At 39.1% G+C, this 20,479-nt stretch overlaps 1 protein-coding gene across 6 annotated transcripts in view; it reads left to right on the forward strand.

The window, feature by feature from the left end:
* Positions 1-20,251, forward strand: part of TBC1D19 (TBC1 domain family member 19) — a 98,610-nt gene extending 78,359 nt beyond the window's left edge. For 2 of the 6 annotated variants that reach the window (XM_030564019.1, XM_030564021.1), the window contains 8 exons: positions 1,210-1,294; positions 6,420-6,464; positions 7,834-7,866; positions 9,782-9,891; positions 11,845-11,936; positions 14,616-14,731; positions 15,551-15,621; positions 16,870-18,439. In XM_030564019.1, coding sequence (XP_030419879.1) covers positions 1,210-1,294; positions 6,420-6,464; positions 7,834-7,866; positions 9,782-9,891; positions 11,845-11,936; positions 14,616-14,731; positions 15,551-15,621; positions 16,870-16,944 — 627 coding nt within the window. In that variant the 3' untranslated portion in view covers positions 16,945-18,439. The other 4 variants (XR_004000584.1, XR_004000586.1, XR_004000585.1 and 1 more) reach the window with 4 other exon arrangements.
* The last annotated feature ends 228 nt before the right edge of the window (positions 20,252-20,479 follow it).

Genomic DNA, 20,479 nt, shown 5'->3' on the forward strand with positions numbered 1-20,479 from the left:
AAAAAAGGTAAAACGTTATCACAAAAAGAATATTATCTGTTTTCAAATAGAAGTGCAAGGGGTTTACAAAAGTCACAATTTTGCATATTTTATTTTTAACCAATTTATTATTTGAAAACTAGTCACAATAATTTTTTCAAAGAAAAAAACAATTTATTTTGTTAAACAGAAAATATGTAATGAAACAGCACTACAACATTTAAAACATTTTTGACCTTTTTTTAAAATTGTAGTCCAGATTAAATATATTCCCCTATTAGAAACTATATTAAAGAATGTTTAAAGTTGCAGAGAGAAACACTCAAGTCGGGAAACAGCAGACTCAACTTTAACTCTGCCACCTTGTGTATGTTTATGATGGTTCAATCTTTGATTGCATGATAACATTCAGATCTTGAAATATATAACAATGTGACACAATTTTTCTGTAACTTCAGATTCATATATTTCATCTTTTATTATTGTTATACCTAGGGTGACCAGAGAGCAAGTGTGAAAAATCAGGATGGGGGTAGGGGGCAATTGACTATATAATAAAAAGCCCCAAATATCAGGACTGTTCCTATAAAATCAGGACATTTTGTCACCTTAGTTATACTTTTCCAGGATTTCCTTCTTCAGAATCTAGAATAATTTCCCATGTACAGATATATTTGTGTTCTTATCCTCAACTATTAAACACTAAATATGCTTTTTGACAGTGGCTGGTATAGTGCTGTCTTCCTAATCTGGTATTTTCTCATTGTACTGTTTCATAATAAAGTGAATGTTGAGAATATACAATATTAAGATGTTCTGTAAAGGCTCTGTATCTGATAGAGAATGTTAGGAACTGCACGTACACAAAAATGCACATGCTTCATTTGTTTATGCAGTTAGTATAATGGCCGTCAATCATGGTAATGGGGTATTGAAATGGCCTGCTGGACATGTAAGTGGTCAGTTACATGCATACATATAACTGCATACACAAATAGTTTACACACACACCTCGGCATACACTGGTCTGAAAATACTAACCTAGAAATCTTGGACCATAATGTGTTTCAATAATTAAAATAGTCTCATAAGAGTTTTTTCGCTATTAACTCTATAGCATTTGATACGGAAGATCTTAAATTGAAACAGGCAGTGCATAATTTTGTGTTTGACACTGTTTTTTGTTCATCGAGCAAGTCAGCTGATGTTTTTTTACTTTGCTTTCTGCAGGTGCTGCTCTGTTTTTCCCGAGATACATCAGTACTGGAGCACTTTTCTTACAATAGCGCTACTCCACCCAAATCATACATACGAGGTAAAGAAAAAGTATTGTGTAACATAATATGAAGAGTAGTGTTGATTGCTGCATGTAGTATACCAAAAAAGCAAATCTCTCTATGGACTTAATTTATATATATTACATATGCACACACAAAGTACATTAGATGAACATAGTTAAGATCACAAAGTTAACTCAAAAGTTAGGAAATGCCAGAATTAAAGTTGCCTATGTATGTGCATTATGAAACAGTCTTTAATTACATGATCATATACTGTTTTTTCCACAGAAGCCCTGCCTTATTCAGTGCACAGAATGAGCCAACTGAGGCAGGGAAAATACTATAATTATACCTCTACCCCGATAAAACACAGTCCTTGGGAGACAAAAAATCTCACCGTGTTATAGGTGAGACCACGTTATATCAAACTTGCTTTGCCCCCCCGTTCCTTATTCTCTGACTGCCCCCTCCAGAGATCCCCCTCCGTAATCATCCCCAGGACCTCCTACCCAACCCCCCTGTCCCCTGACTGCTCTGACCCTTATCCACCCTCCTGCCCCCTGATAGCCACTCACCGGCAGTGGCGGGAAGCAGAGCGGTGCAGCCCTAGTCCGCTCCACTCCGCCAGATCCCAGCCGCAGCGCTCCATTTCCTGCCGTCGGTGAGTGAAGGGAGATTGGGGAAAGGATGCCCCTCACACTCACCTGCGGCGGGAAGCTGAGCGACGTGGCCCCAATCCGCTCCGCTTTCCTTGCCCCGGCCCCAGCTGTGTCGCTGTGTGGGGGTGGATGGAGAAAGGTCCTGCACTCACCTGCCTGGCAGGAAGTGGAGCGCCACAGCTGGGAGCTGGCGGAGTGGAGCTGGCTAGGGCTGGGGTGCTCCACTTCCCGCCGTCAGTGAGTGTCGGGGGGCGTCCTTTCCCTAACCTCCCCTCACTCACTGGCGGTGGGAAGTGGAGCAGCCCAGCCTCAGCCAGCTCCACTCCGCTAGCTCCCAGCCGTGGTGCTCCACTTCCTGCCGGGCAGGTGAGTGCGAATAGGTTGGGGAAAGGACACGCCCCCCCCCCTTACTCACCTGCGTCAGGAAGTGGAGCGGAGTGGGCTGGGGCCAGGCTGCTCTGCTTCTGCTGCTGCTGGTGAGTGTGGGGGGATCCCTTCCCCCAAGCCTCCTCCCCCAAGCAACATGGCTGGGGCCGGGGAGAGGGAAGCAGAGCGGGCTGCTCCCAGCCCCTTGCTAATCCCCTGGGCCACTCTGGGACTGCGGGGTCCCCAAAAGTGCCCTCCCACAGCTCCTGACCCCCAGACTCCGCCCGGAAGCCCTGACTGCCCCTGAGACCCTCTGCCCCTTATCAAACCCTTCATCCCCGGCCTGGTCCGGCACCCTTAGCACGCTGCTCAGAGCAGTGTGTCAGAGCTTTAGCATGTTATATGTGAACCCAAGTTATATCAGGTCGCGTTTTATATCGGGGTATTTGTTTGTTTATTTTACTGGTATTAGCACAGAGGGTCCCCAGTTGTGGACCATGACACCATTGTGCTAGGTGCTGTACGAACACAGAACGAAAAGACAGTCTCTGTCCCAATGAGTTTACTGTCTGACAGACAACAGATGGCTACAGGCAGACCAAAGGGTGAGTACAAAGATTTCTAGTGAGACAATATTGGTCAGCAGGATAGTCTGCAGTCTCAGCATACCAGCAGTGTAGCTTTTGTCAATTTTACATAGGCCTATTAACAAAGGAGAGTTTTATGGAGGGTTCTGGAGGAAGCTCATGTTAGTTTTGAAGATGTTTACAGGGAATTCTTCCCAGGCGTGAGAAATTAGAGAAAGCATGAAATATATGATCGTGTAATTGAAGATTATCTAATAATGAATACACATATGCACGGGCAATCTTAATTCTCGTGTTTTCTGATTTGGGAGTTCTTGACCTTAATATTATTTTAACTTAGGGTTTTTTTTATGTGTAATTTCCTAGGTTCTTTTAAAAAGCAAACTGAAAAAACAAATTCCATCATGTGTCGTCATATTGACACTTACAGGGGCCATCAGCAGGGTTGGAACCTTGAGATTCACTATACAGACCTCTGCCACTTGAGCTAATGGAGTAACTGATTGTAGTAGCAGGTTGTCATCCTCTGTGTGGACAAATACTATAGGAGATGGGACATTTTGTCAGCGTTTTCACAAATATTTGCTGACAACAGAGCCCATTCCAGGCTCTGGAGAGGAGTGTGTTCTTCTATCCGTTTCCCCACCCCACACTTGACCCCTTGCCTCATCCCCTCCAGCCTATCTCTTCCCCACCCCTGGCTTCTTGTCCCTGTCCCAATCTCTTAGTCCATCATATCCTACCCTTACTTTCTGCACTTTCTGTCCCACTCAGTCTCTTGTCCAGCTCTTCATCTAATATGTGGGGTGTGGGCTCTGGCAGGGAGTTTGGGTGTGGGAGGGGGCTCAGGGCAGGGGGTTGGGGTGCATGAGGATTTTGGGGTGCCGGATATGGGGGGCGCTCCCCTCTAGCGGCTCCCTGCAAGCAGGGACCTGTCCCTGCTGTTCCTAGGTGGAGGTGCAGTTAGGCAGCTCTGTATGCTGCCTCTTTGCCAATGGGAGCTCAGAGCCAGCACTTGGTGTGGGGTGGGCTGGCACCCCCTGCCACACCCAAACTCCCTCCCTGTTAGTTAACCAGAATTTTTCTCTTACTGTCGCCCCCTCCCCCCATTCCTCCAACATGCCAGATAAAAAAGCTTTTACTGTATACAGACAATAAATGGTGTAAAGTTTTATTGACATACGTTTGGGATAATTAGCTATATTACTCATGAATGGAGAAGTCATGAGCAAGTTACTTTAGATACTCTGAATGAGTGCCAATAAAATCCTACCCTATGAAACTATCATGTATTCTGTATATGCTGCTTACTTTATAAAAGAAAAACTCCCATTGACTTTAATAGAGCCATGATTTCACCGCTTGAGTTTAACTGCATGGTACTTGAAAGGACAGAAGAATATAACAAATAAATTTTATAAACCTATGAAACTTTAGTCCAAATATCTCTAGGCCATCACGTGCCAGGAGGGCCCGGAGCAAGTGGTGTATGTAGTCTTGGAAAGCTGGGACTCTTCCCTTTACAATCGTATACTCTCATGGCTAGTAAATTCATGAGATACTAGATTAAAGTTACCATTGGAGCAAAACTGAATGTTGACCATTTTGGATTTCCATTCAGTGTAATTTTATTGAGAAACTCCACAGTTTGGTAAAGGATGAGATAGTTTCTTAGCAGAGTCATTTTAAAAAATGGCATTTGTTTGAACCTACTTAAAAGTTTAGAACAGGTTCTGGTTCCAGTGAATTAGTGGACAGAATGTTCATGATACTGCAGCTTATAATAAATCCCTGAAAGTTATCCCATGTATATCACCACTATGTATGTGTTATGTATGATTGTATATTTTATATATATGTGTATATAATCTCAGTATATTCAAATAGCCATATTTTAATGTATTTGTGTTTAAATTTCCTCTTCATATGATAGTATTAAATCTAAAAATCAGATTAATTGTTACTAAGTCCTCCATTAAGTAGACAAACTTTCTCTTCCCACAAGGTTTATGCGTGTGTATATACAGTTGGCCACAGATAAACAGGGAAGTTTTTGATCCAGTTCTATTGGTTCCCTTGTACATTAGAATCTCAGAATTACGAACACCAGAGTTACAAACTGACAGGTTAACCGCGCACCTCATTTGGAACTGGAACTATGCAATCAGGCAGTAGCAGAGACCACCAAAAAAAAAAAAAGAAAAGAAAAGAAAATACAGTACATACACTGTGTTAAACGTAAACAACTAAAAAAATAAAGGGAAAGTTTAAAAACATTTTTTTGACAAAGTAAGGAAACTGTTTCTGTGCTTGTTTCATTTGAATTAAGATGGCTAAAAGCAGCATTTTTCTTCTGCATAGTAAAGTTTCAAAGTTGTATTAAATCAATGTTCAGTTGTAAACTTTTGAAAGAACAACCATAACATTTTGTTCAGAGTTACAAGCGTTTCAGAGTTATGAACAACCTCCTTTCTCAAGGTGTTCGTAATTCTGAGGTTCTACTGTACAGGAAAGTATATAATGTGATACAGATTTTCTTGGTTTCCTGCTGGATTTGGCAATCTCTCTCTCTCTCGCTACAGAGGATCCTACTTTATAACATTTGCAAAATGCGAAGAACAAGAGATGAAAACTTATAATATTCAAAGAGATCCTTTTTCTTATCATAACAAGTAATCATTTATTAAGATTTTTAAACCATGAATTTAAATATCTGTTCTAGTTGAATGTTCTCTGTTATCTTAAAACTATAGAAAAGAAATTAAAAACATCTTTTAAAATAGGTGCAGTTGTGTTTAAGAAAAGCACTGAAATATGCCTCAAAATTGATGGTAGATATTTTTATTGTGGGTCTACAAATAATTTTATATAGTATTAGCACATGCTCATTTTCAAAGAAATAGAAGAAAGTGTGTTCATTTTTTTGTTGTTGGCACTGATATTAGATTTGAAAAAAGGGTTTGTTGGAGCAATAGGGATTTTAAGATTTGAAAGAAAAATAGGTAAATCAGTTATGGTGGCCCTCCACTCTTCCAGTGATTCAGCCTTAATGCAACAATTTCCTTTTCCTCTCACTAACATTTCTGCACCTTACTAAGTGCTGTTCCTATGCATAGAACATTCTCCCTCTTCTGGTCTGCCGAGGCACTCTCCTTTTCATTTAAATCCCTTCTGAAAACTCACTTTTGTCTGCAAGGCCCACAATGAGTGAGTCAGTTATACTCTTTTATTAATTTTTATGTAACGAAACAAAATGTAACAGTCCTATTATTGAACTCCTCCTTCTCCCTCATCTCCCTTCTATTGTTTGTCAATCTCCTTTGTTGTGTCACGTCTACGTTTTACATCTGAGGAACACTTTTTATCTTCTTTTACTCTTTGACTCGTGTGAAAAGATTTGCATGCTTGTGGTCAATAGAAAATAATAAAAAAAAATCATCATTAATGAACGTTTTTTATGATATTACTGAAAAGTAAGTTAAGTTCATGTTTCTAAATAGACTTTTTACCATTTGAGTGTGTTTAAACCCATGTCTGCTCATTCACAGGAAAACTTGGCATGGAAGAATATGCAGTTTTTTATCCACCAAATGGTATGAGTTATACTATTGCCTCCTCTAGTGGAAGATGGGAAAATTACTACTTTTTGCAATGCAAAAATAAGCTAAACTTAACAAATAAGCAGAATAAGAGTGAACCTTAGCCAGTAGTGTAATGAAATTAGAGTTATTGGGCTAGAACCTCATACTGGGTTATGTTGCTTTGCACCACTGCAAAACCAGGTTAATTCCAGCTTTATTAGCCACTTGAGCATTCTCTATGTGAAGGAATATTCTAATGGCGTAGGGTCGGGATAGCAGCTCATATTTCAGTATTCTTGATTCTTGCTTAGGGGACCAGACTGGAACACCGCTTAATCCAGCTACTCCCCAGCTGCTCAGCACCTCTAGAAAGCATGCTATTGAGATGCCAATTTTAGGCTTCCGCTTTTGAACATTTAGTCTTGATTTTTAGGCACGAATGTATGAATATATTTATCACATTAATAGCATTAATGTTCCCCTTATTGCTGCTGTTATAATCTTTTTTTCTTATTGGTCATTTTGTCCATATCAACTGCCCTCTCTTTTGACCCCTGCTGCTGGCTTTTCATTGCCCTTTTATATCAAGTTCATGCTCTTTGTGATTGCTTTCAAGGTCCTACGTCACTGATCTTGGGTCTGTATCTCTAACCTTGTCTCCTTTTGCGTCTTCTCCATTCCAGCAATGATGCCAGTCTTAGCACATCCTCTGTCCCATTCTCCCACCTCTGTCTCCATGTATTCTTTTAGGCAGTCCCCTAAGAATGAAGCATCCTCCTTAGACCATTTGCCAAACACTCCCCTCTCCTCATTCAAATCCTCTCTGAACACTCATTTCAGCCATGTCACCTATGGGAAGTGAGATGATTTGGTAAAGAGAGAAAAACAGACAACAGAACTGCCAAGATGTCTGCATGTCTTTACTGGGTACTGCATGAACTCACTGTAACCCTCTCTCTTTCTTTCTTTCCCTGTTCTATCCTTGTCAGTGTATGGTCCTTGCTGGTTGTGTCTTATCTGTAGTTGGGTCCTGATTTCATGAAAGCACATAAACACATGCTTAAAGTTAAATATGTGCTTATGTTCTTTGCTAAATCAGGTCCTTAATCTGATTTTACAGGTGTGTAAGGACATGCTTAACTTTAACCATGTGAGTAGTTCCACTGAAATCAGTGGCAATACCCCTGTTTAAATTAAGCATGTGTGTGTTTGCAGGATCAGGGTCTAAGACTCTAATGTCCTCAGGATATGGAATATGCCTTTAGTTGTTACTGTGAAGCACGAAGCTCAGTTTAGGAATTTGTAAAAGCAATAAATATTAATACTTATATGGATAAATAGATAAAAATAAAAGGATAAAAGAACCTTCCTTATTTTGTAGGTGTAATTCCTTTTCATGGCTTTTCAATGTATGGTAAGTATGACTTTCAAATATTACTATTTTAAGTAATAATTCCACATAGTTTTTGTAAATAAACCACAGTTTATATCACACCATCCACATATTTTTGGTAAACTGTAAACTATTCTTTTATGCATTTTAAATATTTATGTATTCCACGTGTTTGTGTATCCAAGGTGTGTATGCATAATTAGAAAAATGTCCAGACTGATCTCATTTGCTCTTGTTGTAACTTGCTAACATGGGAGTTCCTATACAGAGAACTATTATTGGAGCAGCTAATCTCTAGGTCGGAAGCTAGCTTCATTCATGGTAATTGAATTTCAGTGTACACAAATGGGGAGAGAGGATGTCTTGCCAGACTGCGTTATCTTTGTGCTGCAAATAGGCAGGAAATGTGTGTGAAGAGTGTTTCTTATAAAAATGAATTGTATGTAAAAGGCCCACTGGCATAAGCACGTGGCTGGGACAGGTAGTGAGTGGCATCATAGAATAGAATGTTGATCACTTACTGCTAAGAGGAAAATTACAAAAATGTCTTTTGTGAATACAATGAATAATTCACAAAATATTAGCAGCTTGTTCATACTGGATGGTTTGGGCTCTTTACCTTTACTGCATTAGTATGTCTTCTCTGGAAATCCTGATTTAAAAAAAAAAGTTTAGATTAAATGAACGTCATTATGCCAACAAGAATTCCAGAAACAAATGAATTCTGTATTTTGTGAAAAATTCTTTAACACTCAGAACTGACAAGGCAGCTGGTACAAATGTACTACTTAAAACTAGTCCTGCCTCAGATGATGATGGAATGTTTTTGTTTGGTTAAGTTTCTGCTTTTTCTGATAACTTTCAATAGCTTTTCTTTTGTGAAGAGTATAGGTAGCCTGGGCAGTCAGAATAGGAGAAAGCCACAAGAAGTACCACTCCTGCTTAGTAACTTGCATTCCCTACCATTAACAATACAGATTTAATCATTATTCTCTCCACTGTTTGAGCTACAAAAGATGGAGTGTCACTTGAGTATGGAATCCAGTTTGAACCCTGGTTGGCATAGAGAATCTGGGTCTTCTAAGTACTGAACTGCTGGGTTACAAACTCCTCCTAACCTCCTCACAGTTGATAATGTTGAAGTCACAGCCAGGAGTCCTTCACTTTCTCTACCAAACTGGAGGTTTGTTTTTAAAACTGGCTCTTAAAATGACTTAATGTTTAGAGTTGAAGCTACCCTTTAGAAATCTTAGTTTAATTAGGTAGCAATTTTTTGAATCAGCTGGTATTTAAAGGACTTCATAATGATTGCCCAGTAAATGTAAATTTTTCATCCATATCTTAGAGTGAGTATACAATTGTCTATGTATCCTTTGACTGATCATACTTTTACGGTCTCCATTACTGAAATACCTGAGTACCTCATTGTCTTTTGTGCATTTACCCTCACAGCACCCCTGTGAGGTAGGGCAGTGCTATTATTCCCGTTTTACAGATGGGGAACTGAGTCCGAGAGAGACAAAGTAACTTTCCAGCGTACACAGGAAGTCTGTAATGGAGTACGAAATTGAATCCAGGTCTCCTGAGTCTAAGTCTAGCACCCAAACCACTGGACTATCCATCCTCAAAACATATTTTTGATGCTAAGTGCAGGGCTAGGTCTATGGAATAGGCTGGATCCAGTTCGTTCTGCCTCTTGAAATCTATAGGGTTGTAACATGGACTACAACATTCACCTTTGCTTGTCATTTCTTTTAATTATAGGATCTAATATTTAAAAATAAATATACCTTTCTACATAAATCAGAACTAATTTATAAATTTATTATTCTAAAGAGATTATTGGCTTGTTTTTCCTCTTACTTCATGCGCTTGCTCATTGAACTATTTTAACAGTTTACAGCATTGGGTCAATTAAATTCTTTTATCATTTCAGTTGCTCCACTTTGTTTTCTGTACCATGAACCTTCCAAATTGTATCAGATATTCCGTGAGATGTATGTGCGTTTTTTCTTCAGACTCCATTCCATCTCTTCTCATCCTTCTGTAAGTTCATTAGGAAATAACACCTAATCAGTCTATATTTCTATTTGTTATTGAACAATAATGCATAGTAGCATGATTTTGTTTTCTTAAGTATACATGGCTGAGTTATGTCCCTTTTAACTGTGAGAAAAATGTCACACGGCTGAAGTAACATTATATAGCTGTATTTGAAATCCTATAATTTATACCTCAATAATAGTAAATTTCTCTGGCAAAGACATATTTAATAATACAGTGGTCATGCTGTCAGGCTTTGGGAGGAGCCAGAGCTTTTATATAATATAAGCCTCAATTCCAAACAGCATTTATGCATGTTTTAAGTGCCTTCCTGAAGGAGGCCAGTTAGTTGTGTGTGTGATACAGAGGTAGTAGAGGATGGACTTCAGTGTTCTTTGAGTTACTCTATTCTAGAATTACTTTGGATACCTCTATTATTAAGACTCTTATGAGACTTGAGCACTATAATTTATAGGTTTAGTCATTACTAGTCATTTTAAAAGGAGTCTCAGCTTAGCCCCTATTTACTCCTGTATTTTCATGTATAAACTTATTTGAATGCACTTTTTTAACCACTGTCATATGCAGGTGATAGAATTCACACAAATTCCATCACTTGCATATGCAAGTGTTTGTGCATGCAGAGTTGTTTCAAAAATTGACTTGCATTTGTATAAAGTTTTGGTTGCCTTATTTTTTGTTTATGCTGTTCACAGTATTAACAGTATTAAAGTATAACATTTTTCTTTTTTTCTTATAAAATCTGGTTGTTAATTGCATTTTGATAAAATACTTTTATTTAAAAGAAAATGGTTTTCATTTATTTAAGCATACGATTTTGAAAATTCCCATGATTACAAGTTCTTCTTGCCCTACATAAGCTATAGAAAATGTTTTAAACTGACAGGTGTTTTTTCCATTAAGAGGTTTTATAAATGAAGAACGCAATCATATTTCCAGTTATGTAACAATGTATTATGAATTATGTGAACAGCACAGAAGAATGTCCTATAAAATTAAAATATGAGGGCCATTAAGAGTCCATTGTAATACAGATTTTGTTAAAAAGTGACTTAGAGCTGATCCTGCAAATGCTTGGGAATACCACTTAGTACTGTGAATAGTCACATTGATGTTCAAATAAATAAACAAACACCACAGTGGTAAATATTCTGTTTGGTAACAAACATTTACAGGATTGGGCCTATGCTTTGGGATATTAGCAGCATAGTACCCCAGTGTGCGGGAATGTATGCTGGTTTCATGATTTTTAAAAGGAATTTTTAAAAAGGAGAAAATTTTTAAATGTTATTTCCACAGTTTAGATCACTTAACTTGTCCTTGTTTGTAATAATTCAATTTGTCGCTTTTTCTGATTACAAAAGATAATTCAAAAAGCCATGTTTTTGTCAGTGATCAGGTGTAGTCTAATTTATCAGACTAAAACTAAGACCACGTAGGTTGTGTACTACTGGGCCTTTAATAGACTTAAAGACAGATTTTTAAAAGAGATTTAGGCACCTAAAATATAGATAAGTGCCTAGGTGGGATTTTCAAAAGTACCTAGTCACCTGACTACTATTGAAGGCAATGGAACTTAGTCATTTAAGTGCTTTTGAAAATCCTACTTAGGCACCTATCTGTATCTTTCAGTGCCCATATACGTATAAAAATCTGGTCTTTAGACCTTAACTCTGCAGATACTACATGTGAGTGACATGGAGTTGAATGTGATTACTCATTATATATACAGTTACTCAGGATGGAGGTGCTTGTAGGATCAAGGCCTGAGAGGTTGAAGGTATCTGGTTTGCTCACGTTACTCTAGTTGTGTATCACTGGTGTATTAATAGTTTGTCTTAATGCTTAAATTAAAACTATATTCATATTTAAATTTGAATATATGAGTAATAGTGAATATATGTTTTCAGGGTGTGGTGTTGTTGTTTTTGCTAGGGCATTGTGTCACTATGTTTGCTGTTTGAGACACTTCTTCAAACCCATCTCCCTCAACTCTTCTATCATCTTCGAGAAATTGGGGCGCAACCGTAAGTACTTCAGGTTGGTCAGGCATGACTTGCCCTTGGTGAATCCATGTTGACTGTTCCTGATCACCTTCCTCCCCTCCAAGTACTTCAAAATGGATTTCTTGAGGACCTGCTACATGATTTTTCAGGGGACTCAGGTGAGGCTTCCCCGGATTCTCCTTCTTCCCTTTTTAAAAGATGGGCACTATATTTGCCTTTTTCCAATTGTCTGGGACCTCCCCAGATTGCCATGCGTTTTCAAAGATAATGGCCAATGGCTCTGCAATCACATCAGCCAACTCCCTCAGCAGCCTTGGATGCATTGCATCTGGCCCCATGAACTTGTGCATGTCCAGCTTTTCTAAATAGTCCTTAACCTGTTTTTCCACAGCGAGGGCTGCTTATAGCTGATGGTGTCAAATTTGCAGATGAACTGAAGCTCATCAGTTTCTCTTTGAAGTCTGGTCCTGAAATTTTTTTGCTGCAGGATGGCCACCTTAAGGTCTGCTATAGTGTGGCCAGGGAGGTTGAAGTGTTCTCCTACAGGTTTCTGTATAATGTCATTCCTAATATCTGATTTGTGTCCGTTTATCCTTTTCCGTAGCGACTGTCCAGTTTGGCCGATGTACATAGCAGAGGGGCATTGCTGACATATGATGGCATATATTACATTGGTGGACGGGCAGGTGAATGAACCGGTGATGGTGTGGCTGATCTGGTCAGGTCTTGTGAGGGTGTCGCTGGTGTAGATGTGTGGGCAGAGTTGGCATTGAGGTTTGTTGCATGGATTGGTTCCTGAGCTAGAGTTACTATGGTGCGATATGCAGTTACTGGTGAGAATATGTTTCAGGTTGGCAGGTTGCCTGTGGGCGAGGACTGGCCTGCCACCCAAGGCCTGTGAAAGTGTGGGATCATTGTCCAGGATGGGTTGTAGATCCCTGATGATGCGTCGGAGAGGTTTTAGCTGGGGACTGTATGTGATGGCCAGTGGAGTCCTGTTGGTTTCTTTCTCGGGTTTGTCTTGCAGTAGGAGGCTTCTGGGTATACGTCTGGCTCTGTTGATCTGTTTCCTTATTGTAGTTTTGAGAATGCTTGGTGGAGATTTTGTAGGTGTTGGTCTTTGTCTGAGGGGTTAGAGCAGATGCGGTTGTACCTCAGTGTTTGGCTATAGACAATGGATCGTGTGATGTGCCCGGGATGGAAGCTGGAGGCATGAAGATAGGCACAGCGGTCGGTAGGTTTTCGGTATAGGGTGGTGGTAATGTGACCATCACTTATTTGCACTGTGGTGTCTAAGAAGTGGACCTCCCATGTAGATGGGTCCAGGCTGAGGTTGATGGTGGGGTGGAAGCTGTTGAACTCGTGGTGGAATTTTTCCAGAGTCTCCTTCCCATGGGTCCAGATGATGAAGATGTCATCAATGTAGCGTAGGTAGAGAAGGGGCGTGAGTGGACGAGAGCTGAGGAAGCCTTGTTCCAGGTCAGCCATAAAAATATTGGCATGCGGGTGCCGATAGCTGTGCCACTGATCTGGAGATATATATTGTCATCAAATTTGAAATAGTTGTGTGTGAGGATAAAGGCACAGAGCTCAGCAGCCAATTATGCTGTGGCATCATCAGGGATACTGTTCCTGACAGCTTGTATTGCATCTGTGTGTGGGATGTTCATATAGAGAGCCTCTACATCCATGGTGGCTAGGATGGTGTTTTCTGGAAGGTCACCAGTGCATTGTAGTTTCCTCAGGAAATCAATGGTGTCACGGAGATAGCTGGGAGTGCTGGTGGCATAGGGTCTGAGTAGAGAGTCCACATATCCAGACAGTCCTTCAGTGAGAGTGCCAATGCCCGAGATGATGGGGCGTCCAGGATTTCCGGGTTTGTGGATCTTGGGTAGTAGATAGAATAACCCTGGTCGGGGCTCTAAGGGTATGTTGATTTGTTCCAGTGTTAGTGTAGGGAGTGTCCTGAGTAGATGTTGCAGTTTCTTAGTGTATTCCTCAGTGGGATCTGAGGGAAGTGGCCTGTAGAATTTGGTGTTGGAGAGTTGTCTGGCAGCCTCCTTTTTGGTAGTCTGCACAGGCAGAAATTGTGGAAAAACAACATCGCTTGCCTCATAACCTAAGTCATGCAGAACGCATGACTGTCCACTTCAACCTCCCTGGCCACACTATAGCAGACCTTAAGGTGGCCATCCTGCAGCAAAAACACTTCAGGACCAGACTTCAAAGAGAAATTGCTGAGCTTCAGTTCATCTGCAAATTTGACACCATCAGCTCAGGATTAAACAAAGACTGTGAATGGCTTACCAATTACAAAACCAGTTTCTCCTCCCTTGGTTTTCACATCTCAACTGCTAGAACAGGGCCTCATCCTCCCTGATTGAACTACCTCATTATCTCTAGCTTGCCTGCATATATATACCTGCCGCTGGACATTTCCACTACATGCATCTGACGAAGTGGGTATTCACCCACGAAAGCTCATGCTCCAAAACGTCTGTTAGTCTATAAGGTGCCACAGGATTCTTTGCTGTATTTCTCTACAAGTCTTGATTAGGGTTTCAGGACACTACTGGAGCATAAATATTAATAATAATAATAATAAATACGAAGACTTGCAGGTCATGGAATTCCTTTTGAAATGGTGTGTCTTTAATTTGTGAGAAATATAATACTTTCTTGTTTTCCATTTGTTTACAGACTGCGAATATCGTTTAAATGGATGGTACGAGCATTCTCTGGTTACTTAGCTACAGACCAGCTTCTGCTTTTGTGGGACAGAATCCTAGGATACAATTCTCTAGAAATTCTCGCTGGTAATGGAAAATTATATTTGTCAATAATTTTAAGGATAACATATGCCAAATTAAAATAGATGTTACCAAGAGAGGAAAATTCAATTCCTTTTATCTGACTGCTGAAAACAGATTTGTTGAAAGTCAATATATATTAAATAGGTAAAGCAGTAATTCATGCATTTTTCAGTTCTTACAGGAATTGTCAGAGAGTTAAACTGGTTTTTATTGTGACTACTTCTCAATATTAGTAGTAGTAGTAGTTTCTTTTGATAGCATTGATAAAATGCTAGCTGCTTCGTGAACATAAAAGAAGGCCTGTATGTTCCCTGCCCCAAAGATAGCATAGTGCATAGTCTAGTTTACGTTAGTTTGTCACTGCTATACAAAAGATGTTGTTCTCCTTGCCCCCCACCCCGGGAAAGATGACTCCTTTACTAACAATAGGAGTCCTAAAAATTCTCCTTATTTTCTACTACTCTATACCCCTGCTCTTCAGAAATGTGAACTTTATTTACTTTTTTTTAGTAACATCATTAATTAAGTTAAAGAACCAATTTAAAATGTTATTTTTAATCATGTCTTTCACATAGTTAAAGCCCAGTCACCTTGAACATATTATTACTCAACTTTTTCCAAAGAACACAGTAACATACTTATTCATTTTTATGAAGGAGTAGCCACATGGCAAGAACTAGAGCACTGAAATCCACTACTTACTATCCTTCAAAAACAGGATGATTGCTAAAGAAAGAGAGAGTATCAATAATTTTAGATCAAGATTAATTCTAACAATTAATTAATAGGTCAGCAGTTTAATTATTGTGCATTCTTTTTCAGTCCTGGCAGCTGCTGTGTTTGCTTTCCGAGCAGTGAACCTGATGGAGGTGACATCACTGGCTGCAGCTGAAGTAAGGATAAGTTTCAGTTAGAGGAGATTGAAATAGTTCTTGATGCATTGCCAACCAGAGCAATTTAAGCTTTGGAAGTACATGGTATGCAATACAAAGCTCTCTGCTTAAATTCTTACCTTAGGTAAAAACTCAGAGGAAGTTACAAGAATATAGTACATAAAATTCCTTTTTTGGTACATTTGACGAAAGCATATAAAATGTTATAAACAACATACTCTCATTGTACTCTGTAGCGGGGAGGGATAGCTCAATGGTTTGAGCATTGGCCTGCTAAACCCAGGGTTGTGAGTTCAATCCTTGAGGGAGCCATTTAGGGATCAGGGGCAAAATCAGATAGTGATTCAGGGTCCTTTCCAGTTTTAGGAGATAGATATATATCCATTATTTTTTCTTTATTTCATCTTGTTCTTTGTGTATCTGAAATGAGTTCTTTTTCACTATTTTAGTATATGGTCTAAATTTATTCTACTCATATGATTTAAAGAATATTACACTTAAAAATTGTGGAGGTTTGCACACATTTTTATTAATGTAAAAAGATAATTGCTTCTATGCCTTTTTATATTATATAGATTTTAAAAGGTTGCTTTTATTAAATAATAAATTTGAAATTTCATCTTCATAAATGTCATCATGCTACATATGTGAAAACTGGCCAGAGCGAAGGTTATTGTTACTAATTAGTATTTTTGTTCATTTTTCCCCCCCAAGAAGCTGATAAAATTCTGTTATATATTATGGAATGTTGGTGATGACTAGTTACATTTTTTAAAAAATATATACTTCCATCAGATGATGATTCACTTTAAGTCATCATTAAAGTTACAGACTTATCTTACAAGTGCTACCCAAGACGCAGGATAAAGATTCATAATGTACAATTATTTTTAGAAGCAAGTTGAAATGTTAGATCTCTTGTGCATAGTATCATGGGTTTATATTTGAAGTAAGTCTAAAGGGTAAAATAAAGTGACTTTACTTGCTGTCTGTACATATAGGTGCACTTTTTTTTGTTTGTTTTTGCTCATTGAAAGGTTAAATTGAAAAATCTGGAGAAAAGGAACCGCCACAGACTATTATGATTTAGCAAAGTTTAGAAAGTAATTATTGTCAGTATCATATTCAGCAGTCAATTATTGTCAATATCATATTCTGCAGTTTGCTGCAGCTTTTTCTGATTTCTTAGGTACTACTTTAGAGAAATTTGATTCAATTTTAGCAAATCCTTTTTGTTCTTTTTCCCAGGCTGTACTTGCTGACCTTTCAACCTTGAAGGTTATGCCTCTTCTTCAGATCTTCCTGTTTGCCACTGTCACTTGATCTGCTTCAAGGTCACTGACTCGGCACATCCAGTCTTTCATTAGAAACTAATAATGAACTATGCAACGTCTGCATAAAACCAAATTAGACTGTATGTATATGTCACTTACAGATCATGTTCTCTTTACAGTTAAGTGTAAGTTTTTCTACATATAGAATAATAACTTTACACTCTAACCTGTGCATTTGCATGCTGCTGTATTTCAACATAACAGCAATAGATATAACTGATAAGGTATGAGAATCATTACTTGTGCATATTAATAACACAAATCAATGTATAAAATGCAATAAAACAAAGGTAATGCGTTAAATTCTTGATCTATTATGAGTGCCGTAACAGATCCACTAATATCAGATTGGAAAAAACTGTTTTTCATCTGATTATTACTTATTCAAGCCCCCACTACAAGACTGTCAACTCAAGAGTACAGTAACACTTGAAGATGTGCTTTAACTTTTGGGAACTTTTTATGTCATTTCCTAGGAGAAATCAGAAATGCTTCTGTTCAGTTTCTGTTTTCCAGGAGTCCTCTTCGTGTTCTTCACCATTTTACTTATTTCTTTTTAATCTATTGATCCCCCACAGCCTTTCTAGATGTCTATCACTAAGTATCAAAGGATGAGAGTTTGAAAAGTGCCTAAGAGTCTTGCCTTGCGAAAAACTGGATATAGCTTCCTCTAGAACTTGTCAAAGCCTGGCTTTAGGTGAGCCAAAGCAGTTGCAGGAGAATGCGCTCATCACAACCTTCCATATGGAGTTGGCTAACTGGGGAAAAAAAGGGACTTGCACCTTTAAGGAATCCCTTATAATGGATGTGGTGGAGGGGGGAAGCTTACAGGGATGGACAGGAAAAGGGCAGAGAGCAGGGCCAGGTTTGGAGAAGGACACTGCACTGTCCTTTCTGCTGATGGGAAGAGCGGCATTGGAGGGAGGGGTATTTATTCCCTATACAGCCATGGCTGACAGCACCCATCCACCCTTGAGCTTAGCAAACCTCTTAACTCTCTGTGAGCATTACAGTAGTTGCCCCTTTCCTCGGGGCCTGGGAAGGAATTTTTCCCTCTCCACTAGATTGGCTAAAGTGAGGTGGTGGTGGGGGTTGTCTTTCCACAACTGGTCTGGTTCCCAGTGAGGGGAAGCGGAGGGGTTAGGTTATAATGTCACAACTTAGTATGTAAAACTAATTGTGAATGTGCTGTGCAAGTACTCATTATGGAACGGATACTATTATCAGATAAAATGGTTTGGAAAAACATTGGAAGGAGAGCATCCTGTAAAGGGGTTTTGGGGACTCCTACGTCTTCTACAGTGGGGAACTGATGCTTCTCCTTTTCCTAGGCCTCTTTAAGGAAGCCAAGGAATGGGGGCTTGGGGCTCCTACGTCTGGAACAGTGAAAAGCTGACTCCCCTTCTTTTATAGCAGGGTTTCTCAAACTGGGGGTCAGGACTCCTCAAGGAGTCATGAGGTTATTACATGGGGGGTTGTGAGATGTCCACCTCCAGCATTTATAATAGTGTTAAATATATAAAAAGTGTTTTTAATTTTATGGGCGGGGGGGTTGCACTCAGAGTCTTGCTATGTGAAAGGGGTCACCAGTACAAATGTTTGAGAACCACTGTTTTCTAGCCTCTCTCCCCCACCCCCCCACTTTCACCTCATAAGGGGAGGGTGGAAGGGTTCCAGCAATGGGAATACTGGGACAAGGTTGAAGGTTATATGGAAATGATGACCTGGACTGTACAAATTGTTACCAGGTACTGCCAGATATATTAAGTGAATAAAGTTGCAACCTAATGAAACAATATCCATTGCCTTCTGTTTTTCTTCCAGCGTGGATGCGTTATGAAGATGGCAGTTCTTTCTTATCCCCTATCCCACACACTCTTTTCAAGACCTGTATATGTGTGGCCTCTGCTGGTCCAAGAGCTCAGGCTTCAATTCAGCATCCAGCTCAGATCCCTGCATGACTGTGTATTGCACTGTAACTAGACCACCAGGTGGCCCATCTTCTATTGATTATAATTTCTTTTTATGTTTTTTTCCAGGGATTCTGAAATACTAAAGAGAATCATTAGGATTAATTTATTACTTTATTTTAATACCTAATAAAGGATTATAGTTAAAATTGAGTGAAGTGTATAACATTGCATACCCCATGCATTCACCGTATCACTTTGTTTTGGAACAGTTTCTACTTTTCAAATACAGTATGGATGTGTGTGGAACGTGACCCTCTGTATTTTAATAGAGATCCAGCTTCCATTTACACTAGACTGTTATCTACATTATTAATATACAGCATTAACAATGCAAACATTAGCTTTATATAGACCCCAAAAAACATACTTATACCTTGCATATAAATTGGGCATGCTGAATGTCTGACAGTAAGGCTATGTCTACACAGCAATGTAAGCCCGAGCTTAAGTCTCACCCCCTTGCATCCACACACTAATTGTGTTAACCTAGGGCTCAAACCTAGTGTCCCAGGACTCTGCAGGGCTGGAGGGTCTGAGCCTATGTTAAGCTGAGATCTAGTGTCCGAACCCTATTGCTTTCCTGTATGCACATAGCCTTGGTCTGACTCGAATCCTGGAAGTCCTCTGGATGTATTCCAGAGATCCTTATGGCAACTTCCTTAGTCCTATCTCTGCTGACAGTCTGTGGTGCAGTCTAGTGCAAATGGAAGCCACACCTCCCTTTGTCAGTTTGAGTACATTGACACTTCCATTATGATTATGGCCATGCAGTCAATCTCAAAGCAAACATCTAACAAAAGAGTTAATTACAATTATATGAAATTACATAGTTTAAAATAGTAGTATTGCAGAAGACTAGGACCTGGCATGTGAATTGAAAGCTGACTATATTTTTCAATGGACACACAATTTGTGCAAGACAAAGAGTGTGGCTAATTTTTATGCTTTGTATTTTTTTTTTAATAAATATGTTGGATCTCTTTATATATCTACTGATTCGGACACAAATTAGATTTTGGCAAGCAAGGGCTCAATGAAAGCTCTGGGATTTACTAATGACTCTGTAGTTTAGTTTTATCCAGCAGATTTGGTGGTTCATAGAAAGAAATATTTTGTACTTATATGGCACTTTTCATCTGAAAATCTGAAACTGGGATTAGTTATAGTTCCTAAGACCCCTTACTAATGTTAAATCAGTACAAATGAACTATAAATAGCAGTGGTATTTAATTGTTTTCTATCTGTACAGAATTGTGTCCTAACTTTTTTGTAACTAGTGACATGGTATTTTCCTCTTTCTACTTTCTTTAGATGCTTTTAGGTCCAAAAAATAAAAAAAGTTGCCTTGAAGGCTGTTTCTGGTTCATTGATGCTGATGTGAAGATTGGACTGTGGAAAATTGGCATTGTTACAGCTTACAAAGGAAGTTAGTTATTTTCTGTATTCACGTTACTAGTGAAAAATTTGATTTCACCAACTTGACAGACATATAATTAGATGTTTAATTTTAGTTCATAATACTTAGAACTTGCCAGACAAGCAAGCACAAAC

This window comes from Gopherus evgoodei, chromosome 5 (genome assembly GCF_007399415.2).
Source record: "Gopherus evgoodei ecotype Sinaloan lineage chromosome 5, rGopEvg1_v1.p, whole genome shotgun sequence".
Lineage (NCBI taxonomy): Eukaryota > Metazoa > Chordata > Testudines > Testudinidae > Gopherus > Gopherus evgoodei.